Raw genomic sequence first — 23,569 nt, 5'->3', positions numbered from 1 at the left:
TTTATTAAATTCTATAAACTACCTGTGGGTTCAAAATGCTCACTATACCCCTGGATAAAATCCTTGAGGGGTCTAGTTTCCAAAATGTGATCACTTTTGATGGAGCTTTAGGCACCTCAGGAGCTCCAAACGCGACATGGCATTCGCTAATGAATCCAGCCAATATTATAGTCAGATAGCGCTCCTTCCCTTCCGAGCCCTGCCGTGCACCCAAACATTTGATTTCCAGCACATATGAGGTATCTGTGTACTCAGGAAAAACTGCACAATAAATTGTATGCTGCATTTTTTCCTGTTACCCTTGTGAAAAAAGAGCTTTGATGTCACTTTGATGCCCATTTTATACCAGTTTGATACTTTTTTTTGCTGCTTTTAAGTGTATTCACATCAGGGCTCCGCAATGTATTGTATTTTATTATTATGATTTTTTTAATGTTTGTTCTTAAACCTCTAAAAAAAAAACAAAAATAAAAACTAAAAAAAAAAAAATAAACCAACTTCAGCCTTGAATAAGAAACTGGATGAATAAGAAACCAACTTCAGCATTGTGTCTGATGTCGAGCGATACCAGTTTGAAAATAAGGGAAATTTCTGTTATTACCACATTTATACCCTGCCCCCCACACTGACTGACAGCCACTGAGCATTGGAACCTGCTGTCAGTCAGTGCCGAGAGCGCGGTATACTGAGCGGTGACTAGAACTGCATCAGTGCCACCCCCATGACTGAAAGCTGGACGCCGTCTCAATATATGTCTATGATCACATTTACATATTTCTTAGCTATTTAGTAACACTTCTTATTTTGTATATGGCTGTTTTTTACCTGGTTGGGGTTAATAACAGAGATTTGGATTGACAGTGGCATTTTCCTATATGTCACACATTTGGAAGGGGGCGGGGGGGAGGGGTCAGTTCAGTATTTATTTATATTTTCTTCTTACTTCCCTTGTAACTGGGACTGTTATAATGACTCAGCGGTGACCATATCCTCTGTATATGGGGGAGGAGGCACCATTAGTTCTTTCTACCGTTTCCTCGAAAATAAGACGTACCCTGAAATTAAGACCTAGTAGGATTTTTGGGAGCTTTTTTGAGTATACTTAAAATATAAGCCCTACTCCAAAAATACACCTTGGTTGTGGTTCCATAATGAATTGTCCACACATCTAAAAAAGTTAAAGAATACAGCAGGACTTTTATCAAGGAAAGCAGACACCACCAAAAGAAAGCAAATATCCCCCCCAAAAAAATAATTGCACTCACAAGGCCCCAAACAATTACAGTTGGCAAGTACCAATGGTGGAAGGGCTCTCACACAGAGATCTGTGTTGCTGTCAGGTCCCTCACCATTCCCGCTGCATTGCACCGCAGAGCTGTGTATACAGTGACAGAGAAGGCAGAGGCAGTAATAAACCGTCTGTGCCTTATGTAGAGATGGACGGATTTCCTCTCCGTTGCTACATGATTGTGTGTAGCTGCGCTGCTCTTTTATTTTTCCACCCACATTGCCGTATAAAGGATAGTTGGTTTTTTTTTTGTTGTTTTTTTAAATGACTCATGGGTTTTAATTTTACCATAAAATCTACTAGAAATTAAGTAAAAATTCCAAGTGCGGTGAAATGGTGAAAAAAAAAAAATTCCATCATTGTTTTTACTCCATTCCCGATGTGCTGGAAGTGAGCGGTCAGCGTGATTCTCCAGGTCAGTGTGATTACGGCAATATCAGACATTTATTATCTCAGTGGTGACTAGAGATGAGCGGACCCGTGGACGTTCGGCTTCTGCTGGTCCAGCTGAACATTTGTAAAGATCGGTTCTGGACTTAGACTTGACCTGGACTTTATTTGAAGTCACTGATTGGCAGTTCAGGTCTCCGCCCACATGCAGCCATAAACACATCACTAACAGCGGTCTTTTCAGTTTTATTTCTGGGTGCACAATACTTCTGATAACACGAGAGTGGTTTCCATACGTGAAGCCCCCGAACCCAAACCTGAACTTTGCTATCTTGGAGAAGTCTGAGTTTGTACCGAAAACCGAACTCCAGGTTCACTCATCTCTAGTAGTGAATAAAAATCAGAGTTTTCTAAAAAAAAAAAAAAATCGGCTTGTGTCTCCATTTTCTGACATCGGAGTTGAGTGACGACTTGTTTTTTGCTTGATGAGCCGACGTTTTCATTGATACCATTTTAGGTGCAACTTCATTTCATGTTGAAATTTTTTCTACTGCCCAAATGATGATAATAATAATAATAATAATAATAATACTTTTATTCATTTATATAGCGCTATTAAGCGCTTTACATACATTGGAAATAATATCGTCCCTTCATTATTATCTCGATTAATGTTACATATCGGCTCATCTCCTTCCCATTCAGGTCCTTATAATATCGGATCCTCTCAGTGGTTTTATTCTATAGAAGAGAATTCTCCTGATTGCCCCGTGAAGGATGGATATGGACAGGGACAAGATGGCGGAGAGGATATTACACCTCACCCTAGAGATCCTCTTCCGGCTTACTGGAGAGGTGAGAGATTCTGATGACGTCACATTACACCATTCTTATCTATGGGAATAACAGATGGACAGAACTGGAGAGGTGAGGACTCTGGAAATGTCTGGAGTGAGATTTATTACTGTGTCTCTCCATAACCAGGATTACACAGTAGTGAAGAAGACCTCTAGTGAGCGCTGTCAGGCCCCTGTGTCTGAGGGATGGGGAAGACCCCTGAGCCCAATCACGGGGCCTCCACCTCACCCCCCGATACAAGAGGACACCAATGACCAGAATATCCTAGAACTCACCTACAAGATGATTGAGCTGCTGACTGGAGAGGTGACACTGCTGGGAATGCTGGGACATTATACAGTAACGCTATGAAGGGATCGGGGTGACGGTATCATTGTATGTGTCAGGTTCCTATAAGGTGTGAGGACGTCACCGTCTATTTCTCCATGGAGGAGTGGGAGTATTTAGAAGGACACAAAGATCTGTACAAGGACGTCATGATGGAGGTTCCCCAGCCCCTCACATCACCAGGTAATAGACAGGACTAAATACACACGGCCTATAATTATCTGTATGTAAGGAATGAATTCAGTCCCTGTATGTGTCTCCTCCAGGTCTATCCAGTAAGAGGACAACACCAGAGAGATGTCCCCGTCCTCTTCTCCCACAGGACTGTAAACAAGAAGACCCCGATGTTCCTCAGGATCATCAGGTAGAAGGAGAGAAGGTGCCATGAAATCTCCCTATGATGTGTAGACGGCTGTGAAGGTCTTGTGCTCAGTCTTGTTTTATCCTCCAGTATTATATGTGTTATACTTGTGTAATGAGAGCGGTGGAGATGGCAGGATTAGGAGATATAAGAGCTTTGATTCCTCTTAGTTCTCGTTCAGTTTAAGGGGTACTTCTCACATAGCGAGATCGCTGCTGAGTCACGGTTTTTGTGACGCACCAGTGACCTCATTAACGATCTCGCTGTGTGTGACACTGAGCAGCGATCTGGCCCCTGCTGTGAGATCGCTGCTCATTACACACAGCCCTGGTTCATTTTTTAGACGTTGCTCTCCTGCTGTGAAGCACACATCGCTGTGTGTGACAGCGAGAGAGCAACGATCTGAATGTGTAGGGAGCAGGGAGCCGGCGTCTGGCAGCCTGCGGTAAGCTGTAACCAAGGTAAATATCGGGTAACCAAGGGAAGCCCTTTCTTGGTTACCTGATATTTACCTTTGTTACTAGCGTCCGCCGCTCTCAGGCTGCCAGTGCTGGCTCCCTGCTCTCTGCACACGTAGCTGGAGTACAGATCGGGTAAATAAGCACAGCGGTTTGCTTATTAACCCGATGTGTACTCTGGCTAGGAGTGCAGAGAGCAGGGAGCCAGCGCTAAGCAGTGTGCGCTGGTAACAGAGGTAAATATTGGGTAACCAAGCGCTTGGTTACCCGATATTTACCTTAGTTACCAAGCGCAGCATCGCTTCCACGCGTCGCTGCTGGCTGGGGGCTGGTCACTGGTCGCTGGTGAGATCTGCCTGATTGACAGCTCACCAGCGACCATGTAGCGACGCACCAGCGATCCTGACTGGGTCATATCGCTGGTGGGATCGCTGGAGCGTCACTAAAGTGTGACAGTACCCTAAAACGAAACACTAGCGCTCACGGAAAAAGATGAAAGGGGACTGTATCAACTCTATCAACTCTGAAACAAATGAGGTTTATTGAGAAGATAGCTAGTCTCACAATTTTGAAAGCTGCAAGCAGTGGACAGGGTCCGTGTGAACCTGTCAGGGTAAAAATACAAAACGGGATTATGTATATGACTGCTGCGCTAATAAAGAAAACACAGTGAGAAGGGAATTGGATAAAATATGTATAAATATATAAATACTAAAAATATTTTGGATACCTGCAGTTTTGGAGGTTAATTGAGTGATCTTTAAGGAGGTAATGTAGAGCCAAAGTAGTATGCAGAGTTTCACTAGTATGGCAAAAACAAAAAGATTTAAAATGAGTATGAAACAAAAAAGTGTGGGGGGGAGAGGGGGAGGGGGTAATGGATTACAGTGGGGTCATAGATATAAACTTGGCTTTTTGGGTTCCCAGATGGAGATAGGGTTTGTAGTTCCCTAGATAGTGGACTCTGAAAGGGCAACAAGGGTGTATGGCTGAATCTTGCCTAAAGGTACCATCACACATAACGAGATCGCTAGCGAGATCGCAGCTGAGTCACGGTTTCTGTGACGCATCCCGTTAGCGATCTCGTTATGTGTGACACCTACCAGCGATCAGGCCCCTGCTGTGAGGTCGCCGGTCGTTGCAGAATGGTCCAGGCCATTTTCTTCAAAGGTGATGTCCTGCTGGGCAGCACACATCGCTGTGTTTGACACTGTGTGACAGGGTCACAGTGACTGCTGAGATCGTTATACAGGTCACTACTGCGACCTGTATTGTTCCTGCATCGCTGGTAAGATCTGACTGTGTTACATCTCACCAGCGACCTCCCAGCGACTTACCAGCGATCCCTATCAGGTCACATCGTTTTCGGGATCGCTGGTAAGTCGTTGTGTGTGACTGGGCCTTAAGGGAATAAAATCGGTGAATGGGGGAGGTTAAGATTAGGTAATACTGTTACAAGATAGGATAGTACAGTGATCCTAATGCCTGGCATATAGGGGCTGTCTGATTTCGGTGTCCAAATATGTAATGCCCAGATTGGATTAGATGTGCTGTCCAAAGGAGGATTAACAGGCTGTAAATATACAAATATACAAAGGTAGTCTGACTAGTTCCAGATTTAACAAAATGACTAAAGATCTGCCTGGTGCAGGAGAAGCCGGTATAGTCACTTGCCTTGCAGTGGTGGTCAGCGGTGTAAGCGCTGGATACACAGGAACATATTTTCCTTAGAAGTGTGCTTAGAGACACCGTGGATCTGATGGGAGCAGTGGGCGCTCTAATATGGGTGGTGAAACACGGTACACGCGGAGGAGAGTTCCGGACGGAAAACTACTTCCTCCAGTGACCGCGTACAAGGGAGAGCTGGGTGACGTCACTCGCTGAGGGCTACAGAAGCCAGTAAGGGGCAAAACAGGAGCACTTTTTTGTTTCTTACTCATTTTAAATCTTTTTGTTTTTGCCATACTAGTGAAACTCTGCATACTACTTTGGATCTACATTACCTCCTTAAAGTTCTCGTTCACACTAATGTACTTTCAGTGCTGTCCATAAAATAACACAACGTCTCGCCCTCAGACCATTGTTATTGGATGTGGCGGTGCAGATGGAGATTTTCTTTCTCACTGACAGAATCTGTGTGTGAGAATAATCCCAGCATCCTCTAGTGCCTTCCGTAAATCGGAGGAGACTCCTCCATTCAGGTCTGTGTCTGCACAAACCATCAGATTCCCACCAGCTCCACCATACAGCAGACATTGTGTTACGGGTACATTGCAGTTCTGTAATGGAGGAAGCTGTAAATGGTCTTGTAAATTATTTTTTTAAATTAAATGGTTTTATTAAAGTTTTACAAGTTACAACCAAATAAACATTGGAGGCTACGCAGCCGCTACCCAGCCTCTACCCCCCTCCCAACCCTCCCCTCCCCAACAAACATTAAACAGTCTTGTAGAAAGGAGAGATAATGTTAAATCTGCAGCTCCACACATTCCTAGACAAAAGTTCTTAAGTACCATTATTACATTTATCAATTAATCCAATTAGACTTTTGTTTTTCTTTGAGTTTTTGCTTTGTTTGGCATTGTACACATTTGAATGTCATTTTTGATGAAGAATCTAACCTGTTCCCATGCTCTCTCTTCTCCCAGATAAGTTCTGCAGAAATTTCTCGACCTTTGCCCCTTGTTATCAATTTAGAGTAAGCCCAATCTAAACCTAATCAGTTCCCTCGAAGCCAACCCTGACCCGTCTATCCATCATGCCCATATTTTTTCAAATTTGATGACGCCATTTCTTTTCCGGTATATACTTTTCTCCACATTTATCACCCAATTAACTTTTTTGACATATTCAGATATTGTAGGACTGTGGTCCGAGATCCAGTGATGAGCGATTAGTTTCCTGGCAATATATAATAGTCTAGATACGGCCACTTTGCCCTCCTCCTTCAAAGGTAAATCCTCCATGTATCCCAGAATACATACAAAGGGAGTTAAGCTCGTCTCTATCGTATATACTCTATTGATTATTTCTGTCACCTCTCTCCAGTAATGTTCAATATCAGGACACGACCACATCATATGTAATAGATCTCCGGAACATATTTTGCATCGCGGGCAGAAGGGGTCAGTTCTAACTCCAATATCAAACAGGAATCTAGGAGTGCGATATACTTGGTGAATAACGTACAGGTGTGACAGTCTGTATGCCTCCCCCAATGATAGACTAGGAATTCTTTCTAAAATTTCTACCCATTGGTTGTCCTGAACAGGTCCTATAGCTTGTTCCCATTTTTCTTTTGCGTTTACTGGAAAGTTCCGGTGGACCAAATATAATAGATCCCAATATAAACGAGAGATCACTCCCGCTGAGCCTCTAGAGGTTGCTATGCGTTGCATGACTTTGTTCTGCTCCAATGCTCTGTCCGTAATAGAGATTTCTGCCTGATAGGCATGTCTCAGTTGCAAGAACTTATAAAACTCAGAATTCTGGATCCCAAACTCTGCTTGCAACTGAGGGAAGCCTCTGAGTTGCCCCCCCCTCCACAATATATGTGAATCTATTTATCCCTCTCAAAGCCCAGCTCCCAAACCCCTCTCAATGATGCAAGTTAGGTAACCATGGAGTTTTCCATATAGAGGTGTATTGTGAAATTTCCTGAATGTCTTGTAGTTTTTTAGTTTTATCCCAAAGTTTTTGGATTAGTAGTAGGGTTGGGCAACTATTAGCAGCAGCTCCGAAGCCTCCTGCCTCAAGAACCTCGTATAGACTAGTGGAGTGAAAATATTGTTGTAGAATTTTATACTGTGCCCCCCCCCCTCCAGGGTCCTCCCATCCCCTAATGTGCTGAAGCTGAGCCGCCAAATAGTAAACCCATGGATTGGGTACCGCCAGACCTCCACTACTTTTATCCCTCTGCAGGGTCTGGAGCCTAATGCGCTGCATCTTTCTGCTCCAGATCACTTCCTGGAATAATGCATTTACCTTATGGAAAAATATTTGTGGGATCCATTGTGGAGAGTTGTGTAGCTTGTATAATAGTTGGGGCATCCAGATCATTTTAATCAAGTTAGTGCGGCCAACTGCTGAGAAGGGCAGGCGAGACCAGACTTCCTTCTCATCCTTAAATTTCGACAGAATAGGGGTTAGGTTGAGATTCTCATAATCCTCAACACGAGTGGTGACCATTATCCCCAAATATTTAAACTGGGCAACAACCTGGAGGCCCGAGTGTACGTAGTTAAGTGAGTTTGTGATTCCATCCACCGGAAGTAATACAGACTTTTCCCAGTTGATTGATAGACCTGAGTACTTCCCAAATTCTTGTATAACCCCCATTGCTGTTGGCAGTGATGATGTTGCATTGGCCAGAAAAAGGAGTGTATCATCTGCGTACAACGCTATTTTTTCCTCCTGACCACCCCTCCTGAACCCTGTTATGTCTGGATTGGATCTAACCATTGCCGCCATAGGCTCAATGGCCAGAGCAAATAGTAAGGGCGATAGCGGGCATCCCTGGCGGGTGCCGCTACCTAGATGGAAAGGAGAAGTAAGGCATCCATTAACTTTGATCCTAGCAGTAGGGTTATTATATAGAAGTCTTACCCAGAAAATAAAGTCCCTCCCCAGTCCAAATCTTTCAAGTACTGCCCAGAGAAACTCCCACTCAATAGAGTCGAAAGCCTTAGCGGTGTCTAGGGAGCAAATTACTCTATCCCCTGAGTTATCAACTGGCAATTGTAAGTTGAGGTGTAACCGTCGTATATTCACTGCCGTTGATCTGGAAGGCGTGAACCCCGACTGGTCCGAATGGATTAGTGAAAGTATAACCTTATTAAGTCTGGAAGCTAGTACTTTAGCTATTATTTTGATATCTGTAGGTAACAGAGAGATACCGTGTTTCCCCGAAAGTAAGACAGTGTCTTACATTCTTTTTACCGCCAAAAGTCCCACTATGTCTTACTTTCGGGGTATGTCTTATATTGGAAAAAAATCCCACAGCAATCGCAGCAAGTCTCCATGCAATGTACGGTATGGGGACTTGCCGCGATTGCTGCACATGAGGGCACTGAGGCTGCGTGTTTTTGTATGTTGTCTGTGGTCCTGATGGACCACGGACAACATTACTGCAACATTTCTTGGTGGCCGAGCATTCGGCTGAGCGCACGACCGCCGGCATGGGACAGCTCTCAGCTGGGCGCTCGGCCGCCGGCATGTCAGGGCGCTCGGCTGAGCGCTCGGCCGCCGTCATGTCAGGGCGCTCAGCTGGGCGCTCAGCCGCCGGCATGTCAGGGCGCTCGGCTGGGTGCCCGACCGCCGGCATGTGACGGCTCTCAGCTGGGCGCTCGGCCGCCGGCATGTCAGGGCGCTCAGTTGAGCGCTCGGCCGCCGGCATGTCAGGGCGCTCAGCTGGGCGCCCGACCGCCGGCATGTGACAGCTCTCAGCTGAGCGCTCGGCCGCCGGCATGTCAGGGCGCTCGGCTGCCGGCATGTCAGGGCGCTCGGCTGGGTGCCCGACCGCCGGCATGTGACGGCTCTCAGCTGGGCGCTTGGCCGCCGGCATGTCAGGGCGCTCGGCTGAGTGCTCGGCCGTCGGCATGTCAGGGCGCTCGGCTGAGCGCTCGGCCGCCGGCATGTCAGGGCGCTCAGCTGGGCGCCCGACCGCCGGCATGTGACAGCTCTCAGCTGAGCGCTCGGCCGCCGGCATGTCAGGGCGCTCGGCTGCCGGCATGTCAGGGCGCTCAGCTGGGCGCTCGGCCGCCGGCATGTCAGGGCGCTCAGTTGAGCGCTCGGCCGCCGGCATGTCAGGGCGCTCAGCTGGGCGCCCGACCGCCGGCATGTGACAGCTCTCAGCTGAGCGCTCGGCCGCCGGCATGTCAGGGCGCTCGGCTGCCGGCATGTCAGGGCGCTCAGCTGGGCGCTTGGCCGCCGGCATGTCAGGGCGCTCGGCTGGGTGCCCGACCGCCGGCATGTGACGGCTCTCAGCTGGGCGCTTGGCCGCCGGCATGTCAGGGCGCTCGGCTGAGTGCTCGGCCGTCGGCATGTCAGGGCGCTCGGCTGAGCGCTCGGCCGCCGGCATGTCAGGGCGCTCAGCTGGGCGCTCGGCCGCCGGCATGTCAGAGCGCTCAGCTGGGCGCCCGACCGCCGGCATGTGACGGCTCTCAGCTGGGCGCTCGGCCGCCGGCATGTCAGGGCGCTCGGCTGGGTGCCCGACCGCCGGCATGTGACGGCTCCCAGCTGGGCGCTCGGCCGCCGTGCATGTCAGGGCGCTCAGCTGAGCGCTCGGCCGCCGGCATGTCAGGGCGCTCAGCTGAGCGCTCGGCCGCCGGCATGTCAGGGCTCTCGGCCGCCGGCTATTGGGAGCGATCAGCTGATCGTTCACAATAGTCGGCTGCCAGTACTGTAAAGAAGAAAAAATAAATAAATAACGCTTTCCGTTTACTATGTCTTACTTTCGGGGTACGTCTTACATTAGCCGACCCCCCCAAAACCCCCACAACATCTTGCTATCGGGGGTGTCTTACTATCTGGGAAACACGGTAGGTCTATAAGAGTCAGGGATGAGGAGATCCTTGCCAGGTTTAGGTATGACAACTATCACTGCTTCTCGCATCGACTGGGGCAAGGAGCCATTTTTGGCTGCTTGCTGGAAGGCCGACAGCAGCTGGGGGAGCAGGATGTCTCCAAACTTTTTGTAAATCTCTGTGGGGATCCCATCTGAACCCGGTGACTTATTATTGGGCATGGAGGATACCGCTAAATGCAACTCTTCCAGTGTGAGTGGACTGTTTAGGTATACCCTGTCCTCATCTGAAAGTGAGGGCAAGGGGATGTCTTTCAGGTAAGAAGCTATCTGTTCCCTATCATATTGCAGTTTAGTACTGTAAAGTTGTTTGTAGAATTCAGAGAAGGTAGCCAAAATTTGGTCAGGTTGATTGACTATGGTCCCGGTTTTGTCCCTTAGCGCCCCCACAAATGTGTTCTCCCTTTGTGCTTTAGCAATCACCGCTAATAAATGACCTGCTTTTTCGCCCTCTTCAAAGAATCTCTGTTGTGAAAAAAGTCTTTTGTTAGTGGCCCGTTCCTTAATGTGAGAGTCATATGCTTCTTGTGCCCCCTACATTCCAGTAAGTCCCGTGTATCCCCTGACAGAATGTACTTCTGTTCTGTCATCTGGACCCGTTCTTTAAGAAAAATTTTAGATCTACTGACCCCCTGTATCAGTGACCCCCTCAGACAGGCCTTCATGGCATCCCAAACAGTGTTAAGCGACACCTCCCCAGTACAGTTGTCCTGAAAATAGTATTCAAGGGCTAGTTCAACCGGGCCCACATCTATAATCTGTAGCCAAAAAGGATTGAAGGACCACAAGCTGCGGGTACGATCAAGCCCGGGTAAAATATTAAGTCGTGTCAACCATGGGGAATGGTCTGATAAACCTCTAGGAAGGTATTCTGTGTTTTCCACCATTGGCAGTATACCCTCCGAGCCCAAGATCAGGTCTATTCTGGACAGACTGTTGTGTGTTTTGGAATAGCACGAGAATCGCTTGATTCCAGGGTTTCTGATTCTCCACAGATCTGAAAGTGCCAGTTCAGCCACCGTGTCCCCAAATTTGGAGTTAGGATAGTGTTCTGAGTACCCGCATTGTGTTTGTCCCAATATGGGTGAATGATGTTGAAATCCCCCGTGCACACCACCTGTACATTGTGGGTCTTGCTAATCATTTCCGCAATTTTGTTCATAACAGTATTATTATATGGAGGCGGTATATAAGCTGTTATCAGAAGGAGCTCCTTGTTAAATATTTTACAGTGCACGCAAATGAATCTACCTTCCTGATCTACTGTGGATGAAATGATCTCAAATGGGATTGCTCTGTGGACTAAGATACTGACACCTCTGGAATGAGCTGTGTAGGTTGAGTGGAAACAATGGCCCACCCATGAGCGATTCATGATGATTGCTGGAAAGTGGGATTTGACCTGTTCCATTACTGCTACCCTTTTTGTGGGGTCTCCCAAGCCACGGACATTCCAAGAAAGAATGTTAACCCTACCCGCCATCCTGGTGGTATGCGTATGTAATGGAAGCAGTCACACCCGGCAAAGAGTTCCAACCCTCCTCCACCTTCCTGAACCACATGAGAACCATTAGCAGACATAAATATAAAAGCATCAATAAAGCTGCAGAAACATTTCCCCCCCTCAACCCCCTCCCATCTAACAGTTGTCCCACAACATAAACGTTGAAACTGAGGCACCAGTCCATCCTGAAGCCGAAAACAAGAGAGACAAAATTTCCGCTTCCCAAAATGGTTTAAGGCAAGAAAAAAAAAAAAGCCTGAGAACAACGAAAAATGCAGGGAAGTGAGAAAACCAAAAACCGTCTCTGGAAGTGAAAAAGGGAAAGAATAAGGAAACCCAAACTCCTCTTCCAGGGAGTTCTGCTGGAACCAATCAATGGGTATCATAATAATTTTATCCACTGGGACAATCCTATGTAATCGTAGCAGACAGTCGAGTATTCATCACCCATAAAGTGCTTAAAGGGTTACATATCAACGTTGTGGACTTTGCCTGAGCCGTTACTCATTCATATCGAGCCATCTGAGAGCATCTTTAGGATTTTCAAAAAAGAATGTCTCTTGCAGTGCAGCCACCCTGAGCCTCGCTGGGTACAGCATGGAGTACGAGACTTGTGCATTTCTCAGCTACCCTGAGCCTCGCTGGGTACAGCATGGAGTACGAGACTTGTGCATTTCTCAGGCGTCGTTTCACATCTGTGAATTGAGCTCTTCTTTTTGAAATTTCAACTGAATAATCAGGCAAGAAGGATATTTTGTGGCCGTCCACAGTTATGGAGCCTTTGTTTCTAGCCGCTCTTAGGATCGCATCCCGGTCTCTATAATGTAGTAGTTTCACCAGGACAGGTCTTGGAGGAGCTCCCGGAGGCAGGGGTCTGGTGGGCACTCTGTGGGCTCTCTCCACAGCATACAGGGGGGATAGGACCTCTGTGCCAAATACTTTTTGCAGCCATCTCTCAAAGAATTCTGATGGATTTGTGCCCTCCGTTTTTTCTGGAACCCCTATCAGCCACACATTGTTTCTCCTCAGTCTATTTTCTAAATCATCTGTCTTGTTAAGTAGAAATGCCAGTTGCTGATCATGCCTGCGGGAGTCACTGGTAACCTGAGACATTTTGTCCTCTAAGTCACTGATTCTCCCCTCTGATGCCGTCATGCGGTCATTCACTTTTTGGAGGCTCTGTTTCACACCTGATAACTCCTCCATGATTTGGCCCATCTGGAAGCTGAGGGATGTCATCGTGGAGCCATTTTGAGCTATAGCTGCAAGCACGTCTTTCAGAGTGGGCTCAGCACCCTGCAAAGTTGTGTCAGGCTCATGTGGACATTTATTATGCATGGATGCAGGGAGCTCCAGCTTGTCCTGCAAGCCTTGCTGTAATAATGAGTCTGCACTATTTCCTCCTTCCTCCTCCACTGCATTGTGAGGGCTGTGCTGTCTGGAGCTCCCCAGTTTAACTCTTTCATCCCTGTGCACCGTGGGAGCCCTGCATTCTGTGCCCCTGGCATACTCAGATAGTTTTTCAGCTGCATGAGTTGCTGCAGCTCTAGCTGCTTTGGAGGCTGGTGTCTGTGTCCCACTACCATTTTGTGCAGTACCTTCCATTCCTGTTGCCGCCTCCTTCTGCCTCCTGCTCGTCCCCCCAGCCATGTAACCTCCGTCCAAGCTGTGCAGTAAGTTCAGGGTGGTCTCTGGTTGCTGCACGGATGATTTTTGTCCTCGCCACAGCCCAGTGGAAGTCAGGATAATTGGCAGTTCCAGGAGCTCTCTTCTTAGCTGCTTCTCACATCTCTGGCCAGGCCACAGCCCCTTGCAACCCCCCTTTTTACCACTTGTTATTTGGGAATGCAGTTTCTTTTTCCTTTGTCTGTTGTTTTCCTTTTGTGTCATTATCATAAAGGAGGACTAGTGTTCCTCCTGCCCTGCTCACTAGACACGGTTGTTGGTTAGGTAAGACACGTGATTGTTGCACGACGTGAAAGAACCTGTCTTGGGACATCGGGGAGCTCAGGGTTGCTCAGAGTAAGTGACAGGGTTTATCCTTCCTGTTCTTCTCTAGAGGCAGTGGTTCCCACCCCATCTTTCTCATGATACACAGCCTGTTGGTGGAACACATTGGTAACTGGTGCCTACTGTCAGCAAAGTCCAATTACAGAGGCTCTGGTGATGACTGTGTAGGCACTTAATCATGCCCCTCTGGATAAGCATAGTTCAGGGCGCAGTGAGGCTACGTCCCTTCTCCTCAACCTATTAGCATGAAAGGTCCACATGTAATTCTTCAAATGACATGATTCAGAAGAAACCCTCAAAGGCTCCATTCACTATAATGAGTCAGCAGAGTTAGTCTAGACTCCTCATGGCAGTGCGTCAATCATCCCTATCTAGTGAACGGTTATCTCCAGTAATTGTATTATTACAGCGGATTCTGTATGATGTTACATTGTCATCTTCTCCCCATTCAGGTCCCTACAATATTGGATCCACTCAGTGGAGATCTTCTATATAAGAGAATCCTCCTGATTGACCCATCAAGGATGGATATGGACAGGGACAAGATGGCGGAGAGGATATTACACCTCACCCTAGAGATCCTCTTGCGGCTTACTGGAGAGGTGAGAGATTCTCATGACGTCACATTACATCATTCTTATCTATGGGAATAACAGATGGACAGAACTGGAGAGGTGAGGACTCTGGAAATGTCTGGAGTGAGATTTTATTACTGTGTCTCTCCATAACCAGGATTACACAGTAGTGAAGAAGACCTCTAGTGAGCGCTGTCAGGCCCCTTTGTCTGAGGGATGGGGAAGACCCCTGAGCCCAATCACGGGGCCTCCACCTCACCCCCCGATACATGAGGACATCAATGATCAGAAGATCCTAGAACTCACCTACAAGATGATTGAGCTGCTGACTGGAGAGGTGACACTGCTGGGAATGCTGTGACATTATACAGTAACGCTATGAAGGGATCGGGGGTGACGGTATCATTGTATGTGTCAGGTTCCTATAAGGTGTCAGGACGTCACCGTCTATTTCTCCATGGAGGAGTGGGTGTATTTAGAAGGACACAAAGATCTGTACAGTGACGTCATGACGGAGGTTCCCCAGCCCCTCGCATCACCAGGTAATAGACAGGACTAAATACACACGGCCTATAATTATCTGTATGTAAGGAATGAATTCAGTCCCTGTATGTGTCTCCTCCAGGTCTATCCAGTAAGAGGACAACACCAGAGAGATGTCCCCGTCCTCTTCTCCCACAGGACTGTAAACAAGAAGACCCCGATGTTCCTAAGGATGTGTTTCCTCCAGTTCTATCCAGTAAGAGATATCTACTCATGTACTTTCTGCACTAATTTTGTGTTTAGGGTTTCTGCTCTGGGTTTTTCAGCTGTATTTTCTTTGCTTCTGCTTCTTCTGCTGTTTGCTTCTAGTGTCTTCTCTATGTCATTATGAAGGCAACTCAAAGACCTGCAGAGTGTTCATGAATACCCTGTTTCCCTGAAAATAAGACCTACACCAAAAATAAGCCCTAACATGATTTTATGGGATTTTTCGAGAATGCTTGAAATATAAGCCCTACTCCAAGAATAAGCCCTAGTTACAGTCAGGAGTTGGGAGGAATCAAATTGCTCAATTTCTGAGGAACCCTGCTCTCTTATGGACTCCATCAGTTATATTCTAAGGTTGATTGTTTAAGGAACTTTGATGATTTCAAAGTCATGTGACATGATGTAACCAAAGGTCTCTTAATTGCAGGAGTCTAAAAGAACTGAACAGGACACAGGCTGGCATGTAGGACTGGTATTAGGGGAAAGGGAGAGCAAACTGGACAATTTCACAGGGCCCCCATAATCCTAGTGGCCCCAGTGTTTATATGCCAATTATAGGACTGCTTAAGGACCTTTTTTACATCACATCATGTGATTAAAGGCTGGTGTGTGTGTGTGTGTGTGTTCACGCCAATTTTAACCAGCTTTGCCAAAATGGGCAGAACTTGGCCAGAACAAGGGTGTGATGCCACCTCGTCTCTAATTCATAACAAACTGCAATGTTTCCTATGCCAGAAATCTCACTCCAGTCCCTGGCATCATTTTTCAGTGTACATCACTGGTCTTGATGAATTTGAACCCTTATGCTTATCTGTACAGGCTGCAAGACCCTGCTACCTGCTTTGGTTACAAAGCCTAATGCAGGCTTTACACGAGACGATATATCATGCGATATGTCGTCGGGGTCACGGTTTTTGTGACGCACATCCGGCATAGCGCACTACGTCGTCTTGTGTGACACTTCCGAGCGCCTCGGTATCGCTCACAAATCGTGAGTCGTGTACTCGTCGTTAACTTTCATAATATCGTTTATTTTCATGGGTGCAGGTTGTTCATCGTTTCTGTGGCATCACACGTTGCTCCGTGTGACACCACGGGAACGATGAACACAGCTTACCTGCGTCCCACGGCACCCGCCGGCTTAATGGAAGGAAGGAGGTGGGCGGGATGTTTACATCCCGCTCATCTCCACCCCTCCGCTTCTATTAGCCGGCTGCCGTGTGACGTCGCTATGACGCCGAACGTTCCTCCCACTTCAGGAAGTGGACATTCGTCGACCACAGCGAGGTCATCCGGAAGGTAAGTGCGTGTGACGGGGTTAAACGAGTTTGTGCGCCACGGGCAGCGATTTTCCCGTTACGCAAAAACGACGGGGGCGGGTACGATCGCTCGTGCTATCGCACAATAGTTCGACTCCTGTAAAGCAGGCTTTAGGATAGGCCATCAGCATTACAGTCTCAGACAAACCAGTTGAGTTTTCAACATCTGTCTTTATTTTATTTTCATCTTCGAAAAAAACCTCTTTGAAATTGTCTATGTTGTGGATCAATGTTTCAAGGAGATGTTTGCAGGTTTTGCCAACTGTCATGGCAGCGTCAGGATCTGTTGAAATGATAGACTCTGGTACTTTGCATGTAAATTTCTCTACTGTCTGTGAGCAGTGCAGGGAGACGCAGGCATCAAACCACAGGCTTGGGCAGGCTAGTAAGAGTTATTCTCTGCTGGGCTGCTTGTTAATGTCTGTGATCACATGCTGTAGAGGAGAAAGTATTGTTTGCTCCCGTTCTGTATATGCTGGCAGGACTATTTCATTAATGCCAGCTATAGTTTACCTATACTGACCTGGTGAGGTTTTGTTATCCAGATTTATGGGTGTTTTGTGCATTATTACTGTGAGCTGTTGTTGTGTTAACCCTTGTTGTCATTATTGTTGCTGCCTTCCTGCTCTTGCTTTTCTCCTTAGCCTCTCACTGTTTATTTTTGTGAATTTGCAATGATTCCCATCTGTCTTAGGCCCCCTTCACACGTCCGTGAAACACGTGCGTGTTTGTTCCGTTTCCGTATATACCGGAGACAGGGACAAACATGCACCAATGTTAATCTATGATTGTGGTCACACATGCGTTATTTCATTATGTCCGTGTGTGCGTGTCCGTGATCCATATGTGTTTCCGTTTTGCACGGGTGCATGTCCGTTATCTGCACGGAGCACGCACACATGGACACAATGAAAGTCTATGGGTATGTGCAGACACGTTAGTAAACACGTATGCATCTACCTATAGTCCGTTTGGTGTTTTTTTTTTTCTAGCGATGTCGGCCATTCTTTCTATTTCTGTCTATGTCGGTCGATCTCCCTGAGTCCGGCGGTCGGTCTCTCTCTCTGTCTGTCTGTCCCTCTCTCACAGTCTGTCGGTGAGTTTCCCCCCTCTCTCATACTTACCGTTCCCCGATCCCCGGCACGGCGCTGCACGGCGTTCACACTGCTCCGGCGGCTTTTACTATTTTGAAAAAGCCGGCCGCTCATTAAACAATCTCGTATTCCCTGCTTTCCCCGCCCACCGGCGCCTATGATTGGTTGCAGTGAGACACGCCCCCACGCTGAGTGACAGGTGCCTCACTGCACCCAATCACAGCAGCCGGTGGCCGTGTCTATACTGTGCATTGAAATAAATAAATATATAATTAAAAAAAACGGCGTGCGGTCCCCCCCAATTTTAATGCCAGCCAGATAAAGACATACGGCTGAAGGCTGGTATTCTCAGGATGGGGAGCTCCACGTTATGGGGAGCCCCCCAGCCTAACAATATCAGTCAGCAGCCGCCCAGAATTGCCGCATACATTAGATGCGACAGTTCTGGGACTGTACCCGGCTCTTCCCGATTTGCCCTGGTGCTTTGGCAAATCGGGGTAATAAGGAGTTAATGGCAGCCCATAGCTGCCACTAAATCCTAGATTAATCATGTCAGGTGTCTCCCCGAGATTCCTTTCATGATTAATCTGTAAGTTACAGTAAATAAACACACACACACCTGAAAAAATCCTTTATTAGAAATAAAAAAAACACTAACAAATTCCCTCATCACCACTTTAATAAGCCCGAAAAAGCCCTCCATGTCCGGCATAATCCAGGATGGTCCAGCGTCGCTTCCAGCTCTGCTGCATGAAGGTGACAGAAGCTGCAGCAGACACCGCCGCTCCTGTCAGCTCCACGCAGCAACTGAGGTGAGTAGCGCGATCAGCTCAGCTGTCACTGAGGTTACCCGCTGTCACTGGATCCAGCGGTGGCCGCGGGTAACCTCAGTGACAGCACAGCTGATCGCGCAGCTGTCTTCATTTGCCGCGTGGAGCTGACAGGAGCGGCGGTGTCTTCTGCTGCTCCGGTCACCTTCATGCAGCAGAGCTGGAAGCGACGCTGGACCATCCTGGATTACTCCGGACATGGAGGGCTTTTTCGGGCTGATTAAATTGGTGAACCAATGGTATATGTTTGTGTTTTTTATTTCTAATAAATGATTTTTTCTGGTGTGTGTTTATTTACTGTAACTTACAGATTAATCATGAAAGGAATCTCGTGGAGACGCCTGACATGATTAATCTAGGATTTAGTGGCAGCTATGGGCTGCCATTAACTTTTTATTACCCCGATTTGCCAAAGCACCAGGGCAAATCAGGAAGAGCCGGGTACAGTCCCAGAACTGTCGCATCTAATGTATGCGGCAATTCTGGGCGGCTGCTGACTGATATTGTTAGGGTGGGGGGCTCCCCATAACGTGGTGCTCCCCATCCTGAGAATACCAGCCTTCAGCCGTATGGCTTTATCTGGCTGGCATTAAATTGGGGGGACTGCACGCCGTTTTTTTAAATTATTTATTTATTTATTTCAATGCACAGTATAGACACGGCCACCGACTGCTGTGATTGGCTGCAGTGAGACATCTGTTACTCAGCGTGGGGGCGTGTCTCACTGCAACCAATCATAGGCGCCGGTGGGCGGGGAAAGCAGGGAATACGAGATTGTTTAATGAGCGGCCGGCTTTTTCAAAATAGTAAAAGCCGCCGCAGCAGTGTGAATGCCGTGAAGCGCCACGCCGGTGATCGGGGATCGGTGAGTATGAGAGAGGGGGGGAAACTTCAGTCACTCGGGGGATTAGCGGTCACTGGTGAATCCTTCACAGGTGACCGCTAATCAGTACTCGACACAGACAGAGACGCGGTATGAGGATGAAGTTGGGTGAAGTTAACCCGAGTTCATTCTCATCGCGCAACTCTGTCTGCTGTCAGCCAACATTTATAAACGACATTGTGCATCACACACACGGACATTCCTCGTACACATACACGTTCATTCCACACGCACACACGGACATTCTACACACAAACACGGCTAGCATACGCAATTCACACAGATGCCACACGGACCATAAAAACGGACACAAAAACGGGACACGGACCCGAAAAACGACCCGTAACACACGTGCGTGTTTTTCACGGACGTGTGAAGGGGGCCTTAATCTGTATTTCCATCATAATCCTGCCCCTTCCTTCCCTTGGGGATTACAGATTAGATCTAGTCAGTAGACTAGTAATGCACGAGACTCCGGCATCTCCATCTTCAGGGGTAATCCAGAGGTTAGGAATAGCTTGGGGTCCCCTAGTGTGAGGGACAGTATAGGAGCCCCCTATCCCTCATTATCCTGCAGTCACATTGTGACAATCAATCAGATTATTTACTGTAGCACATTCCAGAGAACTGGTGCTAGGAATGGGAGAGCCGAATTAACAAAGATGTAACTCTTAAGGCTGCTTTACACACAATGATATCGCTAGTGATCTCGTTAGCGACGTGACACTCCCAGATCGTTGCTACGATTTGCCGAGATCGCTCATAAGTCATTTTGTAGCGGTCACTCGTACCCATCTCACAAACAACGCTACATCGTTCAGCGAGATATTGTTTGATCAAGGCGGTCATGTGGATGTTGTTCGTCGTTGGCAGGGTGTCAAACGTAGCAATATGTCTGCTGCGTTTCAAACGACGAACAGTATTTTGAAACTGAACGTCGTGTCAACGATCAACGATTTTCGCTATTTTTCAGATCGTTCAGAGTCGTACGTAGGTGTCACACGCAACGACGTCGTTAACGACGACGGAAGTGCGTCACGAAAACCGTGATCCCGACGACATATTGTCAGATAAATCGTAGCGTGTAAAGGGGCCTTTAGATCTCGATATTGGACAACAGATTCAGAATAATTTTTTCCCTAATTTAATTTCTGATGTTATGGTTTAAAAAAATTAAATGTACTTTCAAGATATCATTAAAAATTAATAACTTGGTGTTTATTTTTAGCAGATGACTGTATTGGGAGTTCAGATGGATCTCTAATATCTTCAGAATTTATAACAGATGATGAAAGTATCTCACATGATACATATGAAGAGCATGTTGTTGTCCCAGATATACCTTCAGTCCTTCCTAGGAAATCTCTATCATCTGATCTTTTCAAACAAGTCCAAAATTCCGATTTATCACAGAATTGTAAGCAAAATAAAAGTTACAGAAGGGATGTTGAATACGAAACTGCTCCTACAAGGGAGAAACCATTTTCATGTTCAAAATGTGGGAAATGTTTTACCAGGAAATCAAATCTTAATATCCATGAAAAAACTCACACAGGGGAGAAGACCTTTTCATGTTCAGAGTGTGGGAAATGTTTTATTTGGAAATCAAATTTTGTTGTGCATCAAAGATCTCACACAGGTGAGAAGCCATTTTCATGTTCAGAGTGTGGGAAATGTTTTACCAGGAAATCACATCTTGTTGACCATCAAAAATATCACACTGGGAAGAAGGCATTTTCATGTCAAGAATGTGGGAAATGTTTTATTCAGAAATCACACTTTGTTAGACATCAGAAACTTCACACAGGGGAGAAACCATTTTCATGTTCAGAATGTGGTAAATGTTTTACTCAGAAATCAACTCTTGTTGTGCATCAAAGATCTCACACTGGGGAGAAGCCATTTTCATGTTCAGAATGTGGGAAATGTTTTATTGAGAAATCAGTTCTTGTTGTGCATCAAAGATCTCACACAGGGGTGAAGCCATTTTCATGTTCAGAATGTGGGAAATGTTTTATTCAGAAATCAGATCTTGTTGTGCATCAAAGATCTCACACAGGGGAGAAGCCATTTTCATGTTCAAAATGTGGGCAATGTTTTACTAGTAAATCACATTTTCTTAAACATCATAAAATTCACACAGGGGAGAAGCCATTTTCATGTTCAGAATGTGGGAAATGTTTTACTCAGAAATCAACTCTTGTTGTGCATCAAAGATCTCACACTGGGGAGAAGCCATTTTCATGTTCAGAATGTGGGAAATGTTTTATTCAGAAATCAGATCTTGTTGTGCATCAAAGATCTCACACAGGGGAAAAGCCATTTTCATGTTCAAAATGTGGGCAATGTTTTACTAGCAAATCACATTTTCTTAAACATCATAAAATTCACACAGGGGAGAAGCCATTTTCATGTTCAGAATGTGGGAAATGTTTTACTCAGAAATCAATTCTTGTTGTGCATCAAAGATCTCACACTGGGGAGAAGCCATTTTCATGTTCAGAATGTGGGAAATGTTTTATTAAGAAATCAGTTCTTGTTGTGCATCAAAGATGTCACACAGGGGAGAAGCCGTTTTCATGTTCAGAATGTGGGAAATATTTTATTCGGAAAGAACATCTTGTTAGGCATCAAAGATGTCACACAGGGGAGAAGCCGTTTTCATGTTCAGAATGTGGGAAATATTTTATTCGGAAAGAACATCTTGTTAGGCATCAAAGATCTCACACAGGAGAGAAGCCGTTTTCATGTTCAGAATGTGGGCAATGTTTTACTAGTAAATCAGGTCTTGTTAAACATGTGAAGATGCTGCACAGGGAAGGGAACCTTTTTCATGTTATGAATAATTGAAATGTTTAACTGGTAAATCAAGTTTTGCCAACCATCAGAAAACCAACAGAGCGGAGCAGCCATTCTTGCTTTCAGAATTTGCCAAATGGTTTTAAGACTAATCAGATCCTGTTGTCCGATGAGTCACACAGGAGAAGCCATCATGATGTACTATAATTCAAAGGGTTTTATAAAAAGATTGGCTACAATTGCTCAAGTAAGAATTTGTGAGGAAAAGAACCATTTTATTTCTTTTTAAACCTATTGTATTTTTTGGACCATAAGACACACCTAGGTTTTGAAGGAGAAATATAGGGAAAAAGATTGACACAAAAAATGTGGTCATGAAGCACTGTTATGGGGGGGGGTCTGCTGCTGACACTGTTACTGGGATAAAATCCCCCAATTCTGTACTGATGTCACCCATTCTGGGCCCCTTCCATGTACTGTTGATGTGTCTCTCATCCTCGTGTATATTGTATATCTATCCTGGTATATATGTTGCCCATCTTTATCCCATCCTGGTATATATGATCCCCATCCTGGTATATATGGTTCTTGTCCTAGTATATATGTCCCCATTCTTGTATATACAGTTAGGTCCAGAAATATTTGGACAGTGACACAAGTTTTGTTATTTTAGCTGTTTACAAAATCATGTTCAGAAATACAATTATATATATAATATGGGCTGAAAGTGCACACTCCCAGCTGCAATATGAGAATTTTCACATCCAAATCGGAGAAAGGGTTTAGGAATCATAGCTCTGTAATGCATAGCCTCCTCTTTTTCAAGGGACCAAAAGTAATTGGACAAGGGACTCTAAGGGCTGCAATTAACTCTGAAGGCGTCTCCCTCGTTAACCTGTAATCAATGAAGTAGTTAAAAGGTCTGGGGTTGATTACAGGTGTGTGGTTTTGCATTTGGAAGCTGTTGCTGTGACCAGACAACATGCGGTCTAAGGAACTCTCAATTGAGGTGAAGCAGAACATCCTGAGGCTGAAAAAAAAGAAAAAATCCATCAGAGAGATAGCAGACATGCTTGGAGTAGCAAAATCAACAGTCGGGTACATTCTGAGAAAAAAGGAATTGACTGGTGAGCTTGGGAACTCAAAAAGGCCTGGGCGTCCACGGATGACAACAGTGGTGGATGATCGCCGCATACTTTCTTTGGTGAAGAAGAACCCGTTCACAACATCAACTGAAGTCCAGAACACTGTCAGTGAAGTAGGTGTATCTGTCTCTAAGTCAACAGTAAAGAGAAGACTCCATGAAAGTAAATACAAAGGGTTCACATCTAGATGCAAACCATTCATCAATTCCAAAAATAGACAGGCCAGAGTTAAATTTGCTGAAAAACACCTCATGAAGCCAGCTCAGTTCTGGAAAAGTATTCTATGGACAGATGAGACAAAGATCAACCTGTACCAGAATGATGGGAAGAAAAAAGTTTGGAGAAGAAAGGGAACGGCACATGATCCAAGGCACACCACATCCTCTGTAAAACAT

The 23,569-nt window shown here is 46.1% G+C and overlaps 1 protein-coding gene across 2 annotated transcripts; it reads left to right on the top strand.

Annotated features, from left to right (window-relative positions):
* Window positions 1–2,590: 2,590 nt before the first annotated feature.
* Window positions 2,591–22,819, top strand: LOC142269199 (uncharacterized). Of its 2 annotated transcripts, none has more exons than XM_075332386.1 (8): window positions 2,591–2,842; window positions 2,923–3,046; window positions 3,130–3,227; window positions 14,232–14,381; window positions 14,512–14,691; window positions 14,773–14,896; window positions 14,980–15,093; window positions 20,462–22,819. In XM_075332386.1, the coding sequence occupies exons 1-8, from the start codon at window positions 2,621–2,623 to the stop codon at window positions 22,078–22,080; spliced, it is 2,631 nt and encodes an 876-aa protein (XP_075188501.1). In that variant the 5' UTR covers window positions 2,591–2,620; the 3' UTR covers window positions 22,081–22,819. The 2 variants fall into 2 exon arrangements, with proteins under 2 accessions (XP_075188501.1, XP_075188500.1); XM_075332385.1 differs by having other exon boundaries at window positions 20,459–22,819.
* The last annotated feature ends 750 nt before the right edge of the window (window positions 22,820–23,569 follow it).

This window comes from Anomaloglossus baeobatrachus, unplaced genomic scaffold (genome assembly GCF_048569485.1).
Source record: "Anomaloglossus baeobatrachus isolate aAnoBae1 unplaced genomic scaffold, aAnoBae1.hap1 Scaffold_315, whole genome shotgun sequence".
NCBI lineage: Eukaryota > Metazoa > Chordata > Amphibia > Anura > Aromobatidae > Anomaloglossus > Anomaloglossus baeobatrachus.
Note: the sequence above shows the minus strand (reverse complement) of the source record. Positions and strands in the feature narration are given on the sequence as shown.

What these genes read in the sequence shown, in the direction of transcription:
- LOC142269199 (XM_075332385.1), top strand. Translation starts at nt 2,621, where the DNA reads ATGTCTGGAGTGAGATTTATTACTGTGTCTCTCCATAACCAGGATTAC. An exon ending in TTGAGCTGCTGACTGGAGAG is followed by an intron (nt 14,692 to 14,772) that starts GTGACACTGCTG and finishes TGTATGTGTCAG; the next exon opens with GTTCCTATAAGGTGTCAGGA. An exon ending in GTTTCCTCCAGTTCTATCCA is followed by an intron (nt 15,094 to 20,458) that starts GTAAGAGATATC and finishes GTTTATTTTTAG; the next exon opens with CAGATGACTGTATTGGGAGT.